Consider the following 21,936-nt stretch of genomic DNA (forward strand, 5'->3'; position numbering starts at 1 on the left):
ACCATCAGCTGAAATAGGTTTTGGACAGCAAACCAGGACCAGGAGGGAGAATGGACATGAGCTATTAAAATACCATATCTAAGAGAGTATGCAAAAATTTTCCAGTGCTCAGGAATTTTAAGGAGTCTACTGTAACCCTGTTACAACCCATCAGTTGTTTGTCAGTTCTATTCTACTATTGGGAATTAATAGAAAAAAAAAAATCTTGTGGGCAGCACTTGATGACAACACAAACCAACCCATCTACCCCCATCCAGACTAGACACATCAACAGCCAAAATGGGGAGAACACATTTTTCATCAGAATGATGTAGAAAAGACAGAAGAACGTATTGGGAGGACAAAATTTTTCAAATAATAAATCATTGTGCATTCCAACAAATGTTGAAGGTAACAACATGGTTAACAGACTGTAAGTTGCAAATCTTGATTGATTTTTCCTAGTGTTCCCCTTGTTGGAGTAAATTCTTTTTGTTTTCTGGAATTGTGATGATGTGGCAGCAATATAAAGCTTTTCTGGTGATAATACTGATGACATGGAACAAGTGACATGGAACTGCACAGCAAAATCAGAGCTAGGGGAAAAAAATCAAGAACCTTCCTAGAGGATGCCTTAAGATTTTTTTTTACAGTATTTCCACATTTTATTGATTTTGAGCCATCATTGAGGAGTCATCAATGCCAGTGGAAACAGGAGCATGATCCATAGGGACATTCAGATGCACCTTCAGTAAGACCTCAGGAATATTATTCAATTCTGAACCCACAGATGTATTAAAACGTTAAGCCATGTTTGAAGATATTATTTACCTTCTACATTAAAGTATTAAGGTTATACATTTCATTTTATCACCATATTATCAGCACCATGTTATCACCATATTATTCAGTCACACAGTTTGACTTGATCCTTTGGGAAATCTTACAATTCTGTGAGGTTTTCTTTAGTCTAAGGAATTTTCTGTTATCAGCAACATTCACCAAGCGATCCACCAAATCAATAATAAATATACTGCAAAATGTCAGGCCTGATGTTGTTACCCAGGGCAGCCACTACTAACTGCTTTCCACTCTCAGAAAATTTATCTGCAGTTTCCAGGAAAGTGTATCCTTTACAGCAAGTCGCCTGCCTGCTATGTCATATTGAGATAACTCAATGCAAGTCACATAATTACATCATGTAACTTTATATCATTTGACATATCTGAGGCAACCTAACATAAAATATGACAGTATAAAGCAACAGCTGAAAAATTTAAACATTGCTTCCCCCCCGCAAAAGGAATAGGAGGTAAAAAAACAAAACAAAAACTTAATATTTATTTTTTTCAACCCTAGCCTTTGTAGAAAAAAAAAAAGAAAATTATAGCTTGTCTGAAGTATTGATTTTTATATACGTAACTAATGCTGAACTGACAGTGTCTTCAATAAAACCTTCTTGGGAAATGGGCTCTTTTCATGATCAGAGCCAGACCTCAGCACACTGTCAGGGCTGCATTTGAAGAGTAGATGTGCTACATTTGATTAAACCTGTATATGTGCACCTTCACCTCTGTACAAGGCATTCTGATATATGTGTAATTCCCTGTGCCATTAATTTCCTAGGACATGAATTAAAATATATTACAGTGCTAAAGAAACAGACATTTTGGTAGCTTAAATTACTTGTATTACTATAAAATTAGTAATTGCATTCTGATGTAACAAATGCCACATTGTAATTCTCTTTATTTTCCTGTCTAAAAAGAGGAAGAACTACAAGGTTCATTTTTAAATAATATGGCTCATTCACAGTTTTCCTTCTTGCAATCTCTTTGGTTTGAAAAATGGCAATTTTATCCTTGTGCTGAGCTTTCAGAAGATCAAAAAAAAAAGGGATCTATTTTTAGTTATTTTCAAAACAATGAATTCAGCATTCAGAGGAGAAAGTAATTTAGTGGAGACATGGAATATTGTGACTGCAGAGAAATGTGATATAGAAGGGAAGTTGAGATTGATATGAGCTGAAACAATGAAATGTGACTATAAAGAGAGTTTATAATAACAATAACCACACTCAGCTGAAGGTGAGGCAGGAGTTGACATGGACATTCCCATCTGGATAGCTGGCTAATGGCATTGACTGCTGGAGTTAAATGCCAAGGCACACTGATATGGGTGATCAGAACTGACAGGGAACACCAACAGCAGCAGGAGATTCAAGAAAAAGTACATTTATAATACATACACAGTTATTATATGGACCTAAGGATACCAGGGAAAAGGAACTAAGAAAAAGTGCTAGAGCTGAAAGCTCTGTCCGAAACTGAAGGACACAGACTGGCTTGTTTGGGTTAGGACTTCTGTTGGTTACAGCAATACAAATAGAAACTTGCTTGGATTCAAAATAAATGTTGTTCCTTCTTTTATATCTCAATCTTTGGTTCCAATGCTAAAATATTCTTAGATCTCTTCAGCACAATTTTTCTTGAATATAGATACACTGGAATGAAAGGTGGAAAAGTGGAATCAAAGGTCTGAGGAAAAGCCTTTGGAGCTTAAATAGGGATTTCAGATTGGCACTTATAGAAAAGATACTTCACCATTCTGGGATCAATGTACAGTCTGCACCAGTTTTGGATACTGAATGGTAGAGGAGGCAACATGACAGAATGAGAAAATCAGTCTGCAGAGAGAGGAACGAAACCTGGTGGTATTCTATAGGAGCATGGATAATTACAATGAACAAAGCTCCAGCAAAATAGGACCATCAGCTACTGGAATTCAGGTGCACAGTGACCTGTACTGAGCATAGATGAAATCTGTAATCTTGATTTTTATCCAGTATCTGGGGCAAAAAGGTAAGTTTAAAAACTGGAGCTTGAATGCAAGGACACAATTTTTTCTTTTTCTCTGGGGAAACAGATGATTCCCATTGAGATGTGTGAGGCAGCAGAGGTTCTGATCTGGCATAGAAAGCCAGTCAGGCACAGCCAATACCCTTTTTGTACTGTTTGACAGCCAAGATGTGCATCTGAACAAGATTTGTATTCCAAGGAAAAAGGATTTTTGGATTTCACTGCTCCTCGATGTACTGGGATAGAGGACAGTATGTCGTTATATGTGGAAATGGAATTACTCTGAACAACAACTTGGATATTAATAGTGAATTACTTGTTTCAGTATGTACTTCATGCTTATAATAATAGCCATAATTGTTATCTAATTTCTGTTGTTCCAGACACTAAATGGCTAAACTTTCAATCTATAGAATCTCTGAATGGGTTGGAAAGGTCCTCAAGGAGCATCTTGTTCCACCCCTGTGTGGGTGGAACTGTCATGGACACTTTCCCAGGTGCCCCAGGGTACTCCAAGCCCCATTGTCCAACCTGGCCTTGGGCACTGCCAGGGAACAATTCCTTATTCTCAGTATCCCATCCATCCCTGCCCTCTGGCAGTGGGAGCCATTCCCTGTGTCCTGTCCCTCCAGCCCTTGGCAATTGTCTCTCTCCATCTTTCCTGCAGCTCCTTCAGGCCCTGCAAGGCCACACTGAGCTCAGCCCAAAGCTTCTCCTGTCCAGGTGAACAATCCCAGCTGTGCCAGCCTTTGCTCCCAGCAGAGCTGCTCCATCCTGTGCTCATCCTGGTGCCTCCTCTGGGCTCTCTGCAGCAGCTCCAGGTTCTGGCTGTGCTGGTCCCAGGGCTGGGGCAGCTCTGCAGGTGGGGTCTCACCTGAGGGGGCAGAGGGGCAGAATCCTCTCCTTATTCTACTTTAGTTTTATCAGACACCTGTGGAAGCAGCTCCAGCACTTTTTCCCAGTGAGAGTATCATAAATGTATATGGTCCCAGAAAACTCCTGGATAGGAGCTGCAAAGGTGGAATGTGGTAAGGTGTATTCCCTACAATGTGGGACTAACTAGAGAAAAAGTCATTATTGGGTGCATCATCACAGCTGTGAGAGACTTATCAAATGCAGCAGGGACTGGAGAAGGTTCCAAAATCATTTAAGTTTGGAGTGTTCAATTAGACTCAGTCTGAGGTCAAGTGTGGCTGATCAGTGGAGAAAGGAACTTGCTGCAGGGAAATAACTCTCAGTGCATCCACAGAAAACATTTTGGGCAATACCTGCATGTTCATCTGCATGGCTACACATTATGACTGTCACATACAGGATTCTATACCAGGTTAGAGGGCTTTTTTTTCAAATGCCAAAAATGTTTTTGAGGGGAGAGTGAGAGCTGTTGTAAATGCTAGTAAATATTTCAGAAGAGTAGACACATGGAGGCAGGATTGAAAGAATAAAATTATTTAGCTAGTTTTCTCATGGTTTCATTGAAAAATGTAAATGAAATACAGAGATCTATTTCCTTGAATCATTCTGCAAATCTAAATTCAAAATTACTTATTTACTATGAAACAAATACATAGCAAAGAATTTTTCAAGGGAAAAGAAAGGAAAACCTGTCATTATAATCTATTTTGAAGCAGAACATCTGTGATAGGGTTCATTCCCAGGAGATTAAATGATTTTCATTAATTCACAAAACATTGTACGTCGCATTCTCACTTAATAAATGTTAAATTAAAAAGAAGTAGTTTGTGTTCATAGCCATAATCCATTTTTTACTTATTTTCCATGGAAGCTGTTATGCTTTGCAAAAAAAAAAAAAAAAAAAAAAGGCAAAATTGAAACATCTTTAACAACCATAGGCTTAAATTTGTTTGTTTCCTTATTAAAAAAGTTAGGAAGAACTACTGAAAAAAATTTATAGATTTAAGATCTTTTCCAGTCTTCTTTGTTAATTTTTTATTAATAATCCAAAAGTGTTGCACAGTCAGTGCTCACTCCCTTGGCAGGAGGCAACAAGCAAAGCAGGTTCACAGCTGATCCTCACCTCTTCCTCAGAACATATCCTTTTGATTTGTTTTTGGAATAATCCCTTTCATGTAAAAGGATATTTCTCTCATGGAGGATCACCCATTAATGTCAAGTGCATGCAAGTTTATTGTGGCAAGGTTTTCAAAACTCTGTGATAGGTAGCAAAGCTTTAAGGGGCTACAGTGATGTCTTGTCTGTACAATTTTTTTCCTTGAGTTCTGATAGAAGGAGTGTACAAATGTATGCTGCAGCCTCATTTCTCCAAAAGGTGGTTTTTCCCTTTTTTCCTTGAATACAGAAACCCTCTTTGTCATTAAAAATGTAAAGGCCCTTCTGGTTTTGTCAGTTGAGGAAGAAAATGAAAGGAAATTTTTTTGTGGCAACCTGGTGTAGTAAAGAGTCTTTCAGTTAAGGAACTGCCAAAATACATGAGATTAAAGCAGATGCATCTTGACAAAACTTGTCATTAAAAATATATGTGTACAATAGGACAACACGTCAAAACCTGAACATGGTTGATGCATAAGTCCCAGAATACTTGTCAAATATTCATTTTATCCTTCTTTTGATTCAAATTGAAAGAGTTTCCTATTGTTTTGGGGGAAAAAATGGAAAAAAAAAAGGGGGGGGGAGAATAAAACTTGTTTTTAGAAAAATATTTCAGAAACTTAAGAAGTTTGAGTAATTATGGTGCAATAAGGAAAGGAAAGGGGACCCAAAAGGAGCTGTGCCAAGAGGCAATAAGGTCCCTGGTAGTGGAGGGTTGCAGAGATGTCCCATTTCTAAATTATGTTGAGCTCAATCAGGCACAGATCAAACCTAAATGTTCCTCTTCCTTAGAAAACAAGGAATAATGAAAAGAAAATTTACCCTGATGAAAAGTGAAAAGAAATGGAAATCACCAAAATTTCAAGAGGCAGAAGGCAATTAATTACCTGGGGTCCAGAAGTGCTCTGGGACGCAGTGCAAGTCTGTTAAGCACAAACAGCACTGGGAAGGCAGCAACTGAGATCACGAGAGCTGAAAATGCCCAGTTTGCCACAGCTGAGCAACTGGATATTCCCCTATGAAGACAGGAAGATGTCTGGGAAAACACAGTGTCTGTGAATAATACACTGAGGCATTTCATGGTCTGCAAATCCTTATTTTAAATTATAAATTTTGGGTTAAATATCATTATTTATATTGTGATACCCTACATTTATACCAAGAAGAGGGCTCATAAACCAGTGTGGTTTCTGGATTCAAATGTCCTAAAACAAGCTAGACTTGTTTTTTTAGTGGACTTGTTGGTGTCTGGCTCTTGAGATCACCTCATGGATGTCATTGTAGGGGCTATAATACACCAATGCTCCTCTGAACAGTGGCTATTTTAAATGTGCCATGTTTATTTATTTTAAATAAAACTACTCCTTGAGTGCATTCCAAGTTAAATCCAAATACCTCAGTGACTACAATATTTTTTATTGCCTTTCACTTCAAGAAAGGAAGTAGAATTCATGAAGCAGACAGAGAGAGAACTCCTTTATGCATCACGGGCAGGAACATCCCAGCTCTAAGACATCAGAAAACTACTGGAAATAATTGAAATTCAAGGTAACAAGAGGAAAAAATCCCATCTTTGTAATGACACAGACATCCTTTTTTAGTGAAGAACTCCCAGTCAGTACAGGAAATTCAAGAAAGATTTTTAACAGGCATTTGAATTTTCCTAATGGTGTTCTATATTTGCTAACATAAGATAAACATGATTATCATACAGTGTAACTTTTGTTATCCAGCATTATCAAATTAGTGACTCATTTGTAATGTAAATAAGTATTATTAGTTTTAAATATGGAAGATTTACATAGCTAATGAAATGACTGTGAAAACATTGTCTTAGGGCAGTTAAAAGCTATGTTACATTTAGCAAAACTGTGAACATGAATATTTATTCTTTCACAGCAGAAAGAATAACCAACTTCTTATGAATATAAAATAATAAAGCAAATAATGAAGAACATTTATAATCAATAATCATTCTGGGATTAATTTATGTAAAACTGCCCTTTTCACCTTCTATTTTCAATATATTTTGAACTTAATGCATTAAGTTCACTCCATCAAAATAATCAATATCACAATATTTGACAAAAGGCAGAGTTCATTAAAATGTATGGCAAACAAGCAAAGAGTTTTTAAATAAGGAAGCAGCTTATGTGAAGGAGCAGAAGATGTAAAATAATTAAGTCCTTACCATAAGCTTAAAGCTCCCTTCTAATAGCACAGAAAACCTCCAAGGAGAGAAGACACTCTTTACTTCACCAGGGTGCAGAAGAGATGGTGAAGAAAATATTTCCCCAATATTTGGAAGATGTAATGACTAAACACCAGCATCATCACTCACCTTTTTACTCTTTTAAATTCTTTTTTTCCCTCCAGATTATCTCCCATTTTTTTATTAAAAATGTCTACATCCTTCAGAGCTATTTGTTGTGTGTTGAATTTACATCAATCTGATGAAGCGGAGCAGCATAAAAAAGTAGCTCTTACACCTGAGAAAATGTTCAGGGTGTGCTGACTCTTGGTGAGTGTCCTGAAACCTGAGATATTCAAGGTGCATTGTGTCCTCAGTACTCATAGGGTTAATTGACCTTCAGAAAAATTACACTGACCAATGTGGCCAAAATCCTATGGAATTTTGATTTTTATTTAATTACCAGAAGAGAATACTCTGAGTAATTAAGTCACAGTGCAAGCATAGGCTTTTATGGTTTGTGTGAGTAGCAACAATTTTTACATTCAAAAATATATTTTACATAGAAAATATGACTTGATAGCAGTGGACAAACTCTCCTATTTTCCTGTTTATTTTTACACATGGATTTCTTTGCAATGCCACATGCCAAATCCTGTTCACAAAGATGGGACATGCTCCAATGTCTTGGCTTATTACTGCAATCTTGCATTGATTGGAATGCAGCATTCTTATATCTGAATTACACTTTTTCCTGATTTTCTCCATTTCCAAAATATCTGAACTGAAATACTTAAAATATTTCTCTATGTACAAAGCTAGTTTACATTATTCCTATTTTTTACAAACAGTTCTAGCTTTACGAGTTTTGAGCTAATATGGAAGGGGTTTGAAAGCCCAAGAAAACCTCACAAAGCTCATAGGAACTTTTTTTGTCAGTGATCTAACCAGTGATAATCAGCTGCCAAACTTGAATTAATTACATTAAATTCAGGTACTCAGCAGTTTGGAGAATCTGAACTACTATGCTGCTTCTCCCTTATCTTGAGTTTGAGATAAACATCATCCATTCTTTCTCAGAGGCAGGCTGCAAGGCACAGTTTGTTCCCATCTCCAAAGTATCTTGAATTCATTAGGTGGGAAGAGGTTGACAAGTGCAGTTGGAATGCCCAGAGTGCCCTGAGGTGGGAGGGAACAGTGCCACTCTGGTCAGATATGCCCAAATCCCTCCGGTGAGAAGGGAGCCAGCTGAGTGCTTTGCTCACCACCACCCTAAATAAACAAACAGAAACAGTGCCAGGGACCTCCAGCCACACATCTGCATCAGATGCTGACTTAGGAGAAAGAGAAGTGAATCCGTTGCCTTTCTGTGCTGATAATCCATCAAGCAGGCCCCGATGACAGTAAAAGCCTTTGGACCAGTAAGAAGGTTATTTGGAGCCGCATCTCAAGCATTGTCAGAAAGAAATGATCTTTCTTTTCCCCCTTCTCCCTTGCCAATCACATGAATCATCAAGTCCTCTGGCATTTTAGAATTAGCAAGTGCAGTGCAGAGTTAAGAAAACACATTCTTCCCCCAGTCTCATTTCTCGTGGGCTAATTATAATTATTTGACCCCAAAACTACATGGGTTTTGATCAGATAATGGACTTCAATTAACAGGAAATTGTTAGAAGTACTGCACAAAGTGACTTCATTAGCAAAATAATTTTCTGCAATCAGTTCTGTAGGTATTTTGAAGCCACAGAAACCAGTTCACTCATGGTTTTCCAAGGCCAAGATCAAATTGGCAGAGTGTGTTTAGATGGGATATTGGGAAGGAGTTATTCCCTGGCAGGGTGGGCAGGCCCTGGCACAGGGTGCCCAGAGCAGCTGTGGCTGCCCCTGGATCCCTGGCAGTGGCCAAGGCCAGGCTGGACACTGGGGCTGGGAGCAGCCTGGGACAGTGGAAGGTGACCCTGCCTAGGTGGAACTGGGTAAGGTCCCTTCCAACCCAAACCATTCTGGGATTCTATAAATTCAATTTTAGGCAGAGACCATGGACTGCACCTACTCCCACTATCATCCATAAAGGTTTCACCCTCTTTGCTCCATGAGAGCAGCAGCAGAATACTTCGGATACCCTGCTCCTATGCAGTGAACAGACCAATCCATTTTGACACAGTGAAAAACAATTTTATATTGGGCAAAACCTTTTCAAGGCGCTCAGATTAATATCTGAGATCACTTCATGTTTGACTGCACAACTTCTGCTGAAAGGCAGAGCAGGCTGGTCAGATAGCTAAAATCTCCTCCTCCTGTACTTAAAACTAGGAGCAAATTTAATGTCTTTAAGTGGAGATCTTTGTTTTCTGGGCACAAGGGAACTTCACTCCTTAGTTCATAACACTCCATCAGGTGTGCAATAATGCTGGGCTTGAGGGAAGCACATCCAATGTCTCCATGTGTGCAAGGCTTATAACTCTCAAGGAATTACTTTGTTGTTGTTGTTGTTGTTGTTGTTGTTGTTGTTGTTGGGGTTGACCCCAGTAGCCCCAGTGGAAGTCCTGCCCCTTGTTAGGACAAGAGCTGACAAACAACTTTGCATCATCAGTTCAGAAACACTGTCTATAATTAATGAAGAGTTCTTCTAGAAGCCTGATTTACCACAATCTCACTGCTTTATTGACAGCTATTGACACAAACCTTTTCTTTCATTTATTTCTATATATTTCATATATTTCTATATATAAATAATCTTGAATTTTAATGCTTTTTAACTTTGTCTAGTTCCTGTTTCAGGGCATGTCAAGCACAATGTAAGAAGGCTGGACACTAATTGCTGCAATGCTTGGAACATTAATATCTCTGCTGATGATTTCAATGGGGACACCACCTGTCTAAAAATTCTAAATGAGGGAGGGGATAAGAAACAAAAATTTTTAAAAGGAGAGAAAAAGAAAAAAAAGACAGTGCTCCACAATGTTTCTAAATAATTTGGTTTCATTACTTGTGCCATGTATACATAACATTATACAATGAATTGAGGGTAATAATAACACACTGGAAAAATGAAGTGTTCCTCCTGAATAAGACAGAGATTTAAAAGATTTATGCACAATCAGCAGGTATCATTTACATTCCTCATGAAAATTAGAATTACTATGAGGCCTTCCCTAAACTAAAAATAAAGCAAACAACTCCCATTATAAGCCCCAAAATCTGAGCAATAAAGCTGAAACTTCCAATAGAAGAGAGGAAGAGAGATAAATGGAAACATAAAAGAATTTAGATCTGTGCTGCACCTGTTTGACCTTAAGGCATAACTCCTGCTCCTTCAGGAGAGAGTAGAAAGCAGCACAAAAATAAAAACTTGGGTGACTTTAGGCTCACCTTAAGAAGAGTCTCTCTCTCTTTCTCTCTAGCAAAGTTCCTTTTTTGCATATTATAATATGTGAGACAATTCCAGTTGGATTTATCCATTATTTTTAACTCAGACGTAAAATTTTGCTTCAGGCTGAAACTTGGCACACCAGATCTCAGCCAAACAGCTTCTGTATAAAAAACCTAGAAGGTGAAGGGAGGCTGAATCCTTAACCTTCAAGACTGCAAAGTAGCAGCACACTATAAGTAATACAGAACAGGAACAAATCCCAGTTTGCCACATGATAGCTGCAGCACATCACATGAAGTATGGACACAAACACATTTGTGAAGACAAAAAACATTCTTTCTTGCAGTTTAGATACAATTTTCCTTATTATCAATATTTACTGTCACAGAGGGGATGTTTAAAGGTGATTTGAAACCTCTTTGGGAGGTGTTGTCCCCATCCGTGGAGGTGTCCAAGGAATGCCTAGAGTTGGCACTCAGAGCTCTGGCCTGAGTGACAAGGAGGGGATCAAGGTTGGATTTCTGGGAAGCCAAGGCTAAGAATAAAAATAATCAGACATTCCAGTTATAAACGTTGTTGACTGATGGAACTTAGCACTGTCTAAAATGGCTGAATATTCAGTTCAGCAGGGGTCTGAATGCTGGGAAGCTGAGCAGAATGCTCAGTAGAAGATCAGTAGAAGATCATGGAAAAGTTTAAAAATATGTTAAAAAAGATGAAAAGCCTTCTGGAGATTTACACCATATGCACTGTTTTCTATTCCTTGGTTTCATTCTGATAGCATTATGTACTACTGTATTAAAATTTTAGACTCTTACTGAGATGGATTTATCAGGGTTGATCAATCAGCCTTGCTGGACATTTGGAAAATAGGAGATATTGTAGCAAGGGATCTTTATGTGTGTGCACATAAAAGAATGTCAGTATAAACTGACAAACACTGTTATTTACTGAACAATCACTCTGCTGGAATGTTAATGTTAAAAATACCTAGGAAAAAAATTGAGAAAACAAGAAGTTCTGTGTAGGAGGAAAGAAAAATGGAAAATCGTAGGTGTGACTTGTTCAGTATAAAGTTTGTTCCATTTTCCACATCTAAAATGTAAGGAGAGCTAAGACATGCACAGCCTGGAGTAACACAGTGCATCTTGAAGGGGGCATAAAGAGCCAGTTCCATGTGGCTGGGCTGTACTGAACCACTCCTGATGGGAATATTGTCTCCCACAGGCAGGCACCTGAAATAGTTCAAGTTCACAAGGTGTGCAGCTCCCAGAGCTTGCAGCTACACTGCAGCAAAACTGGATCAGCACAGGGAGGGCTGAGGCATTTCAATGCTCATCCAGAGAGAAAACAAGCTTGGAATTGCTGAGAGCAGTGTGACCTCATGTTTTTGGCCCTGTTGCACACTCATATCCCACCACCTCAGACAGGAAACCTCTCACTCCATCTTCCCATAAAAACTCCTCCTGAATCATTCCCCCACTGCCATTCCAGATCATATGTGAAGCTGAAGTAAACTTGTAAATTAACGCACACATTGCATTGTACACATACATAAATAAAATATATGCAGTTATAAGGTTTATAATGCTTTCTTCCTGGGAGAATTCCAGAAGAGTTTTATAATTTAAATAAAAGGCAGGAAAGCATATGTATAATCAATGTTTTATTACATGTTTTGAATAGAAGAAAGGCAAAATAAAATATAACTCTGCATTACAGAGGAAAGTGGAATTTAATTGCACAGCTCTATCAATACATCTCTGAACTGTATTTATTCTGGTTGTTAAAGATGGAGAAAAAATACTTTTCAAGGAACAAAGAAAAAAGAAATACAACAGAAGATGAAAACCAAATAAATATTTGAGAAATCCAGAAATCCAGAAAGCATTTTCTTGGTAGAATTCTTCACTAATTTGCCTTTATGGTATATCATACTCAGAAATTTGGATAAACCCAAACAATCTTAAGTGCACCAGTCATTCAGCAAACAGAGATACTCACACCACGGCCTTGGCCTTACAATGGTTGTAGTTCCTCAGGTTCTGTAGCTCTTGCAGAAATGTGTTAACTGGGTCCCAGTCAGAGGACCCTGTAGCAAGATTTGTTGGATTTGGAGCTAACAGTGGGATTTACAGACTGTTCATCATCACAGGAATATTTGCCAGACCATGAGCTTCAGGATGTCTCCAGTAAGGGCTTCGGTTGCCCCACTGTGCTGCATCTCCCCACAATCCAGCTTATTGTCATCTCAGCAGGGCTGAGGGGCACAGAATCCCAGGTTGGGTGAGGCTGGAGGGGCCCACAGGGGCTGCTCTGGTGCCACCTCCCTGCTCCAGCAGGGCCATCCCAGAGCACAGGGCACAGCAGTGTGTCCCTGTGGCTCTGCAATATCCCCAGGGAGGAGACTGCACAGCCTCTCTGCCCCATCTGCTCAGGGCTGGCACTGCCCAGGGCAGCAGTTCTGCCTCCTGGGCAGGGGCAGCTCCTGGGCTCAGGCCCTGCCCATGGCTCTGGGGCCATGGCTGGGCCTGGAGCAGAGCCTGGGCCTGCTCTGCCCTCTGCACACAGGGACACCCAGGGCTGAGGCCCCTCTCAGCTGGGGCTCCTCTCCAGGCTGAGCAGCCCCAGCTCCCTCAGCCTTTCCTGGGCACCCAGATGCTCCAGGCCTTGCTCAGCTCCAGGAGCTCCTGTCCCTGCTGTGCTGAGGATCCAGAGCAGGACACAGCACCCAGAGGTGCCTCCAGGGCTGGGCACAGGGGCAGGATCACCCCTGACCTGCTGCCAAGGCTCTGGCTGAGCTGACTCTGGAAATTGATCCCTTTTAAAAACAATCCAGCAAAATGAGTGATGAGTTTTACACCAGGACCTCGAATCAGCCCAACAGCAAAGGCCTTCAGGGTAGTTTAAATGCGAAAGAAGACAGACAGGACCATACAGAGGGTGTGACTATGGCAGTCCTGAGTTAGATTGCTTAAACTTCTTTGTAAGCCACCTCACATGCCAGATCCAATAAGCACATTCAGCTCTCTGCCTCATGCTATTGAATTCTCCTAAGAAATGACCAGCTGTTATTAGAAATGGGAAGCAGAGAAATACAAGGGGTAAATTAAAGATGCATATTCACAAGGGGCAGGAAATAGATTAATACATTTTTATTTCTTGGCTTTTTAATCAGGTAAACACATTTTCTCTCAAAATCCATATGAAATAGCATTAATACTCATGCAAATACTTTTATACTTTTATCAATGATGTAGTGTATTCTTGCACTATTGTGTGATTGTAAATGTGCGTTAATGTTAAATAAAAATTAAGAATTTTTTTTTTTTTCAGAACTAGGATGCTTGGAGAACATAATTTTTAATTATTATTTTTATTAAATTGGATGTCCAAGATAATAAATTCCAGGTTAATTTTGCTCAATAACACATAGGAATGAGTCAGCTGTTAAAATAATGTGCATGTTTTAACTGCCCACTGAATTTCCGGATACCAAAAAATGTCCTTCAGGATTTCTCATTTCGTCTAATTTTGTCTCTGCAGGATTTATATCTTTAAGGTCCCTCCCCACCCAAATCATTCTGTGACTCTATGAAGTTCCACTAAAATGATATTAAAAACAGTGAGATAAAATCCACTAAAAAACCAACCAAACAAAAAAAAGGTGCCTTTTATATGCTTTGATATTTGTGGTTTAGGTATAGATCCATATGTTAACTCCCACAGGCAAAGAACTGTGGTAATTAAAACAAACAAAAAAACTTTTTGGATCTCTGCAGTCACACAAAATTAATTTGGCAAAGTTCTGTTAAAAGGACAAGTTTAGTCTGTGCTGTGCATTATGAAGCATTCATACTAAACCAAAAACTAATAGAATTTTCTAAGATTTGAGCACATAAACTGTACTTTTTTTTTTGCCTAAAAGCATCTAAAATTTAACCGCTTAGAGGAAAAGACATGGTCAATAATGACCTGTAAGAACTTCAAAAGAAGATTTGTGTAGTGTAGCAGGAAGCTGAGGAGAAGATCAATGCATAAACATTAATGTACCTGTGCAGCGGCTACTGCTGACCTCTTGGTCTCTGACTCGCCCGGCTGCACAGGCCAGCAGCGCCGGCAGCAGTGAGGGGGGAAGGGCACTCTCCCGCTAGGAGACTTCCTAGGGAGAGTATTTAAGGCGGAATGCCTTCAGAAGGGCGAGAAACCCCCAGAGCCGTGAGGAGAGAAGCTGGGCTGCGTCCCGCAGGAGAAAAGGCTTGGACCGCGTCGACAGGGAAAAAGGAGGTGTTTATTGATGGTGCGTCGGGCGCGGACAAAAAAGCTTGCTCGGCAAGGTCTTATAACTAGAACACAGCGACCAATCTAAAATTTTGAGAGGAGGGAATAACGCATAACAAACAGCTCGGATGTCCAGTGTAAATAAATTAGGGGTTGAACCCTGACCTCTAAACCAATCCTTCAATGTCCAGGACAGAACGTTCTGGATGAGTGGGCAAGGACCCTGAATAACAGACAGGCAGTTAGGGAGGAATTTAGGAAAGATAAAAGTGTAGCTGACAAGACAATTTAGAAGAGGGAGAGAGAGAGAGAGCCCGGGGCAGAACCATAAGCAGGAATGGGGGGTACAGGAATAAACCAACTTAAATTAATGCACCCCAACATCTCCCCCTTCTTTGTTTAAAAGAAGGAGGAGTGGGGTAACTTAAAAACCATCTTCTGAGGATTCATCTGACAAGGGGTTGTCTTTTAACCGCTCGTCTTCTTCGGAGCCTTCTTCTTCTTGACTTCCGTCCATAACCTGTTCTTCGACTACCACTCGATTCACTTCCACAGCAGACATCGACTTAACGATAAGCCCTCTAAGAATTCTCCAAACGACAGAAATTGCAATTGAAATGACCAGTAAAATGAAAAGGACTAAAACAACAGTTTTCAAAATAGAGACTACCCAGCCCGAGAGATCCCATCCCGTAAAGATGTCTCCCAGCCAGTCTGATGTTTTCTCCTTAATGTCGCTGATCATTCCCTTCATTTGGTCAATAGATCTTCTGGCGTCCCCGGCTTTGGATGATAAATTGAGGCAGCAGAACCCTTCGAACTCTTCACACCGGTGATCATGGAGCAGCAATAGAAAATCTATTGCTGCCCGGTTTTGGAGAGTCGCCTGCCTTGTTATTTCTTCGTCTGCTAGGAGGTTACTTAGAGCGGCTGAGGTAAAATTGGCTTGTTTGGCTACCCAACACTCTAGGTGGGCTAATTCACCTAGAGACTTCGCAATAGACACCCACGGGAGAAACACTGTCCATGCGACACCTTCTGGCTTTGACCAATGAACAATATTGGAGTCGCACTGTTCATTTAAGTCTTTAAGATCTCTTGCTACACGGGCCGAATTGTGTGCGACAATTTTCTGTTTCCAATCTTTAATTTGGGAATTGTTGGGAGCAAACAGCGTCAGCCGTCCAAATGTACACGGGCCTCCTAGAAGGCGAGGGGGGATGCCTGCCCATGCTCGGTCTCCGCAAATGAAAAATATACCGTTGGGAAGGGATCTGGGTTTATCTTCAAAGGAGAGGGCGATGGTAATATGGGAGGTAACAGAACACCAATTTCCTGCCGCGTAATTTTGATTTGGTTCTATGATCGGTGTAAAAGAATTTTCGTCGCGGTCATGGAAAGGGAGAAATTGAACACACAAATTTGCTGATGCGGAGCCGAGCAATTTAAATTCGGTGGGGTCAGATTTAGAAATGTTCAATTTGGACATTAGCCTCCTCCAGATTAAATTGGGATTGGGACTAGAGGGACGGAAAACTTTATTTTGGGAAAGGGGTTTAAGGAGGGAGTAAAGGGGCTCGGGAAACTCCTTTGGAGGAAGTGGGATCCCCACAAGGCAGGTCGACAAGGGGTCTGCTGCCGAGGTGGCGGTGAGGCACAAATGATCTCTGCCGAGGGCGCCAGCGAGCATCTTCCAAACATTTTGCTTAGGTTGAGGAACAATCCATGAGCTCGCGATGGCCAAAAGGTTCCAGAGAATGATCAGCTCGATGTGGGTCATGGGGATGGGCTTTCTCGGGCTTTCTGAAAAGAACAAGACAAAAGGTCATAAAGGTAAAACATCAGGAATGGTTCTGCTCCGGGAGGTCTAAACCTCCTTCAGAAGGCCTCTTTTTTCTCCTCCAGCAGGCCTCTTCGATCTGTGCCACTTTCTTAGTTGGAACTTTACTGGAGGCGGTGTATGGCTTGACCCATTTTGAAGGGACCCATCTTGGACCCGAGGGAGTGGAAACGCAGGCGTATCCCCTCCCCCAGATGACAAGGTCAAAAGGTCCCTCCGTCCTCCAGGTCTCGGGGTCCTTTACGAGAACTGGAGGCTTCTCCTTCGGCTGCAGTTGTTGGTGTTGCCCGAAGTGCCGAATAATTGGTGGATTTAGATTCTCAAAAGAGCAGTTTAAGAAATTGATTGTGAAAAGGGCCCTGGCAAGGCGGACCTGGGGGGACTCCATCTTCATTGCCTCACGTTGTTGTTGAAGGACCCTTTTGAGGCTCTGATGGGTCCGCTCCACTACAGCTTGACCTGTTGGGGAATAGGGGATGCCGGTCTTATGTTCTATTCCCCATTGCTGCAGGAAGTTGCGCAGTTCCCTGGACTTATATGCTGGGCCGTTGTCAGTCTTTAATGTTTTAGGAATGCCCAGCGTGGAGAAGGCTAAAAGAAGTTGTTTCTTGGTGTCATTTGCCTTCTCCCCTGCGTGGGTGGAGGCAAAAACTGCGCCGGAAAAGGTATCTACTGATACGTGAACGAATTTCAGTCTGCCAAACTCAGGGACATGTGTAACATCGGATTGCCACACCTCGCAACTCGCCAATCCTCGGGGGTTAGCCCCTGCGTTGTCAGTTGGAAGCTGGAAGGATTGACAGTGGGGGCATGTGGCCACAATGGCCTTGGCCTGGTCACGGCTAAGTTGGAACTGCCTGACCAGACCCGGCGCATTCTGATGATAGAGCTGGTGGCTGATCTTAGCCTGGCGGAACACGTCTGGGAGCGGGGCCACCTGCACAGGGGCAGCGAGGGCATCCGCTCTCCTGTTCCCCTCGGCGATGAACCCTGGCAGGTTAGTGTGGGACCGCACATGCATCACATAAAATGGTTGCTCTCGGTGAGAGACTAAATTTACTAGTTTGGTGAGCAATTGATAGAGGGCTACGTTGGACACTTCCTGCAGAATCGCTTGTTCTGAACGGGCAACTACGCCCGCTACATAAGCGGAATCGGTGACCAGATTGAATGGTCCAGGGAACTTCTCGAAAGCCCTGACGACAGCATCCAACTCAGCTACTTGAGGTGATCCTTCCACCTCCTTGATGTCAGCTTCCCACTGCTGAGTCTGCGGATCCCGCCAAGTCATAACTGACTTGTGGGAGGCGCCGGATGCGTCAGTGAAAACGGTCAGAGCCTTCAGAGGAGTCCTACTCTGAATCTGCTGAAGAGATAATTTAAACTGGACTTCCGAATTAAAAATTTTGTGAGCCGGCCGATGAATAGAAATCTGACCGGTGTAGCTGTCCAGAGCGAACTGCAGGGCCTCATTCTCTTGGAGAAGGTGTTCCAACATAGCTTTTGTAAAGTGGGCCGAATCTAATTTGAGTGGTATGTGAATACATGTGAAATCCACACCTGCCAACTCCCTGATCCGAAGGCGAGCCTTACGGATCAGTTCCGCCACCAGCTCCTGTGGCCTCGTCATTCTTTTGGACCTTTGGTGACTAAGGAACACCCACTCTATAATCAAGAGAGGGTCCCTAGCCCCTTGATCTTTTTTGGTGTTCTTGATGTCCTCCCACTGGAAGATCATTCCATGGAGGTGTGGCAATTTCCCAAGAATAATGAATTTGAAGGGCAGACCCGGCTGGTAACGATGGGCTTGCCTCTCCGAGATGGACTTTTGGATCTTTTCCAACGCAGCTCGCGCCTCTTGGGTGAGCGACCTAGGAGAACTAAGCTCCTCTCCCCCTTTCAATAAATTGAAAAGGGGGGCCAGGTCTTCGGTGGGAATGCCTAGCCAAGGCCTTACCCAATTCAGAGACCCGCACAGCTGCTGGGCACCAAAAAGCGTTTGAATGGAATTTCGAATTGTAATTTTTTGTGGTGTGATAGTTGTTTTGCTAATTGTAAGACCTAGATACTTCCAGGGTGGCATTCTTTGAATTTTGTCCTGCTGCAACTCGAACCCTGCAGCAACCAATGCACTGATTGTTAGGTCAAGACTGTGAGCAAGCTCGTCATCAGTTGGAGCACAGACGAGAATGTCATCCATGTAATGGAAAATTGTAGCGTTGGTTGCCTTTGCCCTGACTGATGAGAGTAAGGAAGAGACATACCACTGGCAAATTACTGGACTGTTCTTCATGCCTTGGGGTAAAACTGTCCAGTGGTAGCGCCTCCTAGGGGCCTCTCGGTTGATGGTAGGAACCGAGAAAGCAAAACGCGGAGCATCGTCGGGGTGTAGTGGAATTTGGAAAAAGCAGTCTTTTATGTCAATTACAGCTAAATTCCAATTTTGGGGAAGCATTGTTGGGGAGGGCATCCCTGGTTGGAGGGGACCCATGTCTTCGATGATGTTGTTAATTTGTCTAAGGTTGTGAAGGAGCCGCCACTTCTCTTTATTAGGTTTCTTTATGACAAACACTGGGGAGTTCCACGGAGACGTGGTCTCCACCAGGTGACCTCGCTGCAGCTGCTCTTCTACGAGCTCCTCGAGCGCCTTTAATTTCTGTTTTGAAAGCGGCCACTGTTCTACCCAGACAGGTGTGTCAGTCAGCCAATTCAATTTCTGGGTAGGGCGCTCCTCAGTGACCGCTGCCCCAAAAACCTGGGGAGCTGCTGGTAGATCAAATCGGGCTCCCCATTGGGCGAGCAGGTCCCTTCCCCACAGGGGCTCCGTGTAATCTAAAACAAATGGACGTACAGACGCTAATTGTCCATCCGGCCCCATAATTTGCACAATGCTCTTAGATTGTTTCGCCAATTGGATCCCTCCTACACCTCGGATTCGTTCTGCTGCGTCCTGCAACTCCCAATGCGACGGCCAATCCCGTGAGGGAATGACCGTAACATCTGCTCCAGTGTCCAGAAGCCCGTGAACGAGCTTCTGGTCCCCACCTTTCTGTAGGCTGCAGGTGATTCTTGGTTTTTCTTTGCCTAGGGCCTGAGCCCAAGCCACCGATGGGAGGTGTGAGGATGTGGATGTTTTGGGTGGCTTGGAGTCCCAGAGCTCCTCAGGGATAGGAATGGCTTGCACCACAATTTGACCCCGAGGCAGAAAGGTGGGAGGGCTGGCACAATACATGGCTACTTCGAATGTTTTCGGGTCTGATGATATGAGACCCGGGATGATGTGAATGTCTTGTGGTGTGAATTTGGAATCTCCAACTGTGACGAACCTACCCTTGGTCCGATGCCAGGTACCTGGGCACTCCGGGCTGACGGAGACGAGTTGGATATTTGAGTCAATAAGATGGAGAGGTTCCGCCAACTGCAACCGAAAGGGGACCGTCCTGGAGGTGGTTGTTAGGACTGGCCGAGGCACCTCCTGAAAAAGATCAGAAATAGATTCGTGAGAAATTGAGTTTGGTAAAGTTTTAGAATCTGTGGCAACAGGCAGGTCCTGCTGGAGGTCTCCCTCCCTTCCCTTTTCCCCGTGTGATGAAATGGTGGCACCCGCCCTATTTTTATCGTGGCGCGGGGAGGAGGCGCGCTTGCAATTTAGTTTTTTGGTTGGTGTTGTGCGGTCCCCTGAGGCCGATGTTTCTTTTTAAATTCGTAAAACTCCCGCCTCAGGGGACAGTCCGGCATCCAATGCCCAGACTGGTTGCACAGATGGCACGGTGCATCCGTCCGGGGTTGCAGCTTTGGCGTGTTGGGCTGTCGGGACGGGGCAGCAGTAGCAGCTGTGGTGACTTCCTCCAGGTCGGTGGCAGCTACCCTTCGAGCCGGAGCCCTGGGCTGCTTGTCCAGCTCCTCCGCAATAATGGCGACTTTGCGGTCGCAGACGTCTAGCATCTGATCCAGCGTGGGGGGAGGATCTAACGGCAGACTGAGGATGGCGGCCTTGCAAGCTGGATTTGCATTCGTCGCTGCCACCTCAGTGAGGATTCCCCTCTTAGTTGACTCATCATGGACCTGCGTCTCGACCGCCCTGCGAAGGCGCTCAACAAAGCTTAAAAAGGGCTCATTAGGTTCTTGCCTGATTTTTACATATGATGTTAAGGGGGTAGCAATAGACCGTAAGGTGAGGAAAGCCCGCTCGGCTGCTTTGGCTGCCTCCCTTAAAGCCTCCACTGGAACAAACCACGCTTGAGCCTGCCCATCCTCCCATGCCCCTGTCCCACACAAGTGGTCGGTTGTTAACACACCCCCCTGCAGATCTGAGGCTGTGGCTTGGTTCTCCCACAGCGAGGGCAAGATGTTACCAACTTCTCTCCGCCAATGTTTTTCCCAAACAAGGAATTCTGTGGGGTTTAAAAGGCAGGAGAACAGCCGCCTTAAATCTGCAGGGGTGACCACTGTTTCAGAGAGTGTAGCTCTTAGAATTCCCCGGAAATATTCACTCTCCCGGGAGAAATCTTTTTGAGCTTTGCACAGCTCCTTTATCGAATGATGTGGGAATGGAGTCCAATGTGGCTGGGTTCTCCCCTCCCCCCCGGGCTGGTGAGTGACCGGGGCCGCCGAGAGGACTGGCGGCTCTGGGATCCGGCCTTCAGCTCCCCCCCCCGCGGCTCCGGACGGAGCGTGGGAACCGGAGCTGAGAGGGGAAGAGGGAGGGGGAGAGATAAGACTGGGGGCGGAGACGGCTGACGACTTTGTCCCCGCCTGGGAGACGTGGCATGGGGGAGGCGCTGATGCCGGAGTGGGAGTGTCGCGGAGTGTAGATTCGGGAGAAGGGAGGGGAGGGGCGGAGGGAGGAACAGTGGGAGGGGAAACCGGATAAGGGAAAGAGTCGTGGCGAGGAAAAAGTGGGTTTTGGGAAGAAGAAGGAATGTCGGTGGGAAGCACCACGTGGTGTCCGCCATTTTGGGCTCCTTGTGAGCTATCCTGGAAGAGTGGGGTAGATGGCGGGGAAGGAGGAGGAGAGGCGGGGGGAATATTGAGACGAACTGAACCTTTACGACTGGGAGCAATCTTAGGTGGAAGAGGGGGTGGACAGGGAGAGCCCCGGGAAGTTTGGCCAGAATTTCCCGGGCGGGGGGAACGGGATTCCCGAAAGGAGCCGGGGCGGTGACCTGAGCCCCGCGCGGTGCTGTCGCGGGCTGCTGCTTTCAGGATTCCGCGCTTGGGGGAAGCGGGGGAGGGGGAAGGATTAGAACAAAAGGAAGAATATGAACTGGGAACAAAACTGGAGTCAGACGGCTGCCCCCTCAGTTTCTTCTGGGACTTTAGAACTTTCCTAATTTGGGAAGCC

General features: G+C 43.4%; 1 protein-coding gene across 1 annotated transcript; it reads right to left on the reverse strand.

Moving 5' to 3' along the window:
• Positions 1-14,362: 14,362 nt before the first annotated feature.
• On the reverse strand, positions 14,363-20,206 carry LOC135279665 (uncharacterized). The gene is made up of 2 exons (XM_064387120.1): positions 19,923-20,206; positions 14,363-16,555 (listed from the first exon to the last, which is right to left on the reverse strand). The coding sequence occupies exon 2, from the start codon at positions 16,530-16,532 to the stop codon at positions 15,177-15,179; it is 1,356 nt and encodes a 451-aa protein (XP_064243190.1). The 5' UTR covers positions 16,533-16,555; positions 19,923-20,206; the 3' UTR covers positions 14,363-15,176.
• Positions 20,207-21,936: the final 1,730 nt, after the last annotated feature.

This window comes from Passer domesticus, chromosome 12, assembly GCF_036417665.1.
Source record: "Passer domesticus isolate bPasDom1 chromosome 12, bPasDom1.hap1, whole genome shotgun sequence".
NCBI lineage: Eukaryota > Metazoa > Chordata > Aves > Passeriformes > Passeridae > Passer > Passer domesticus.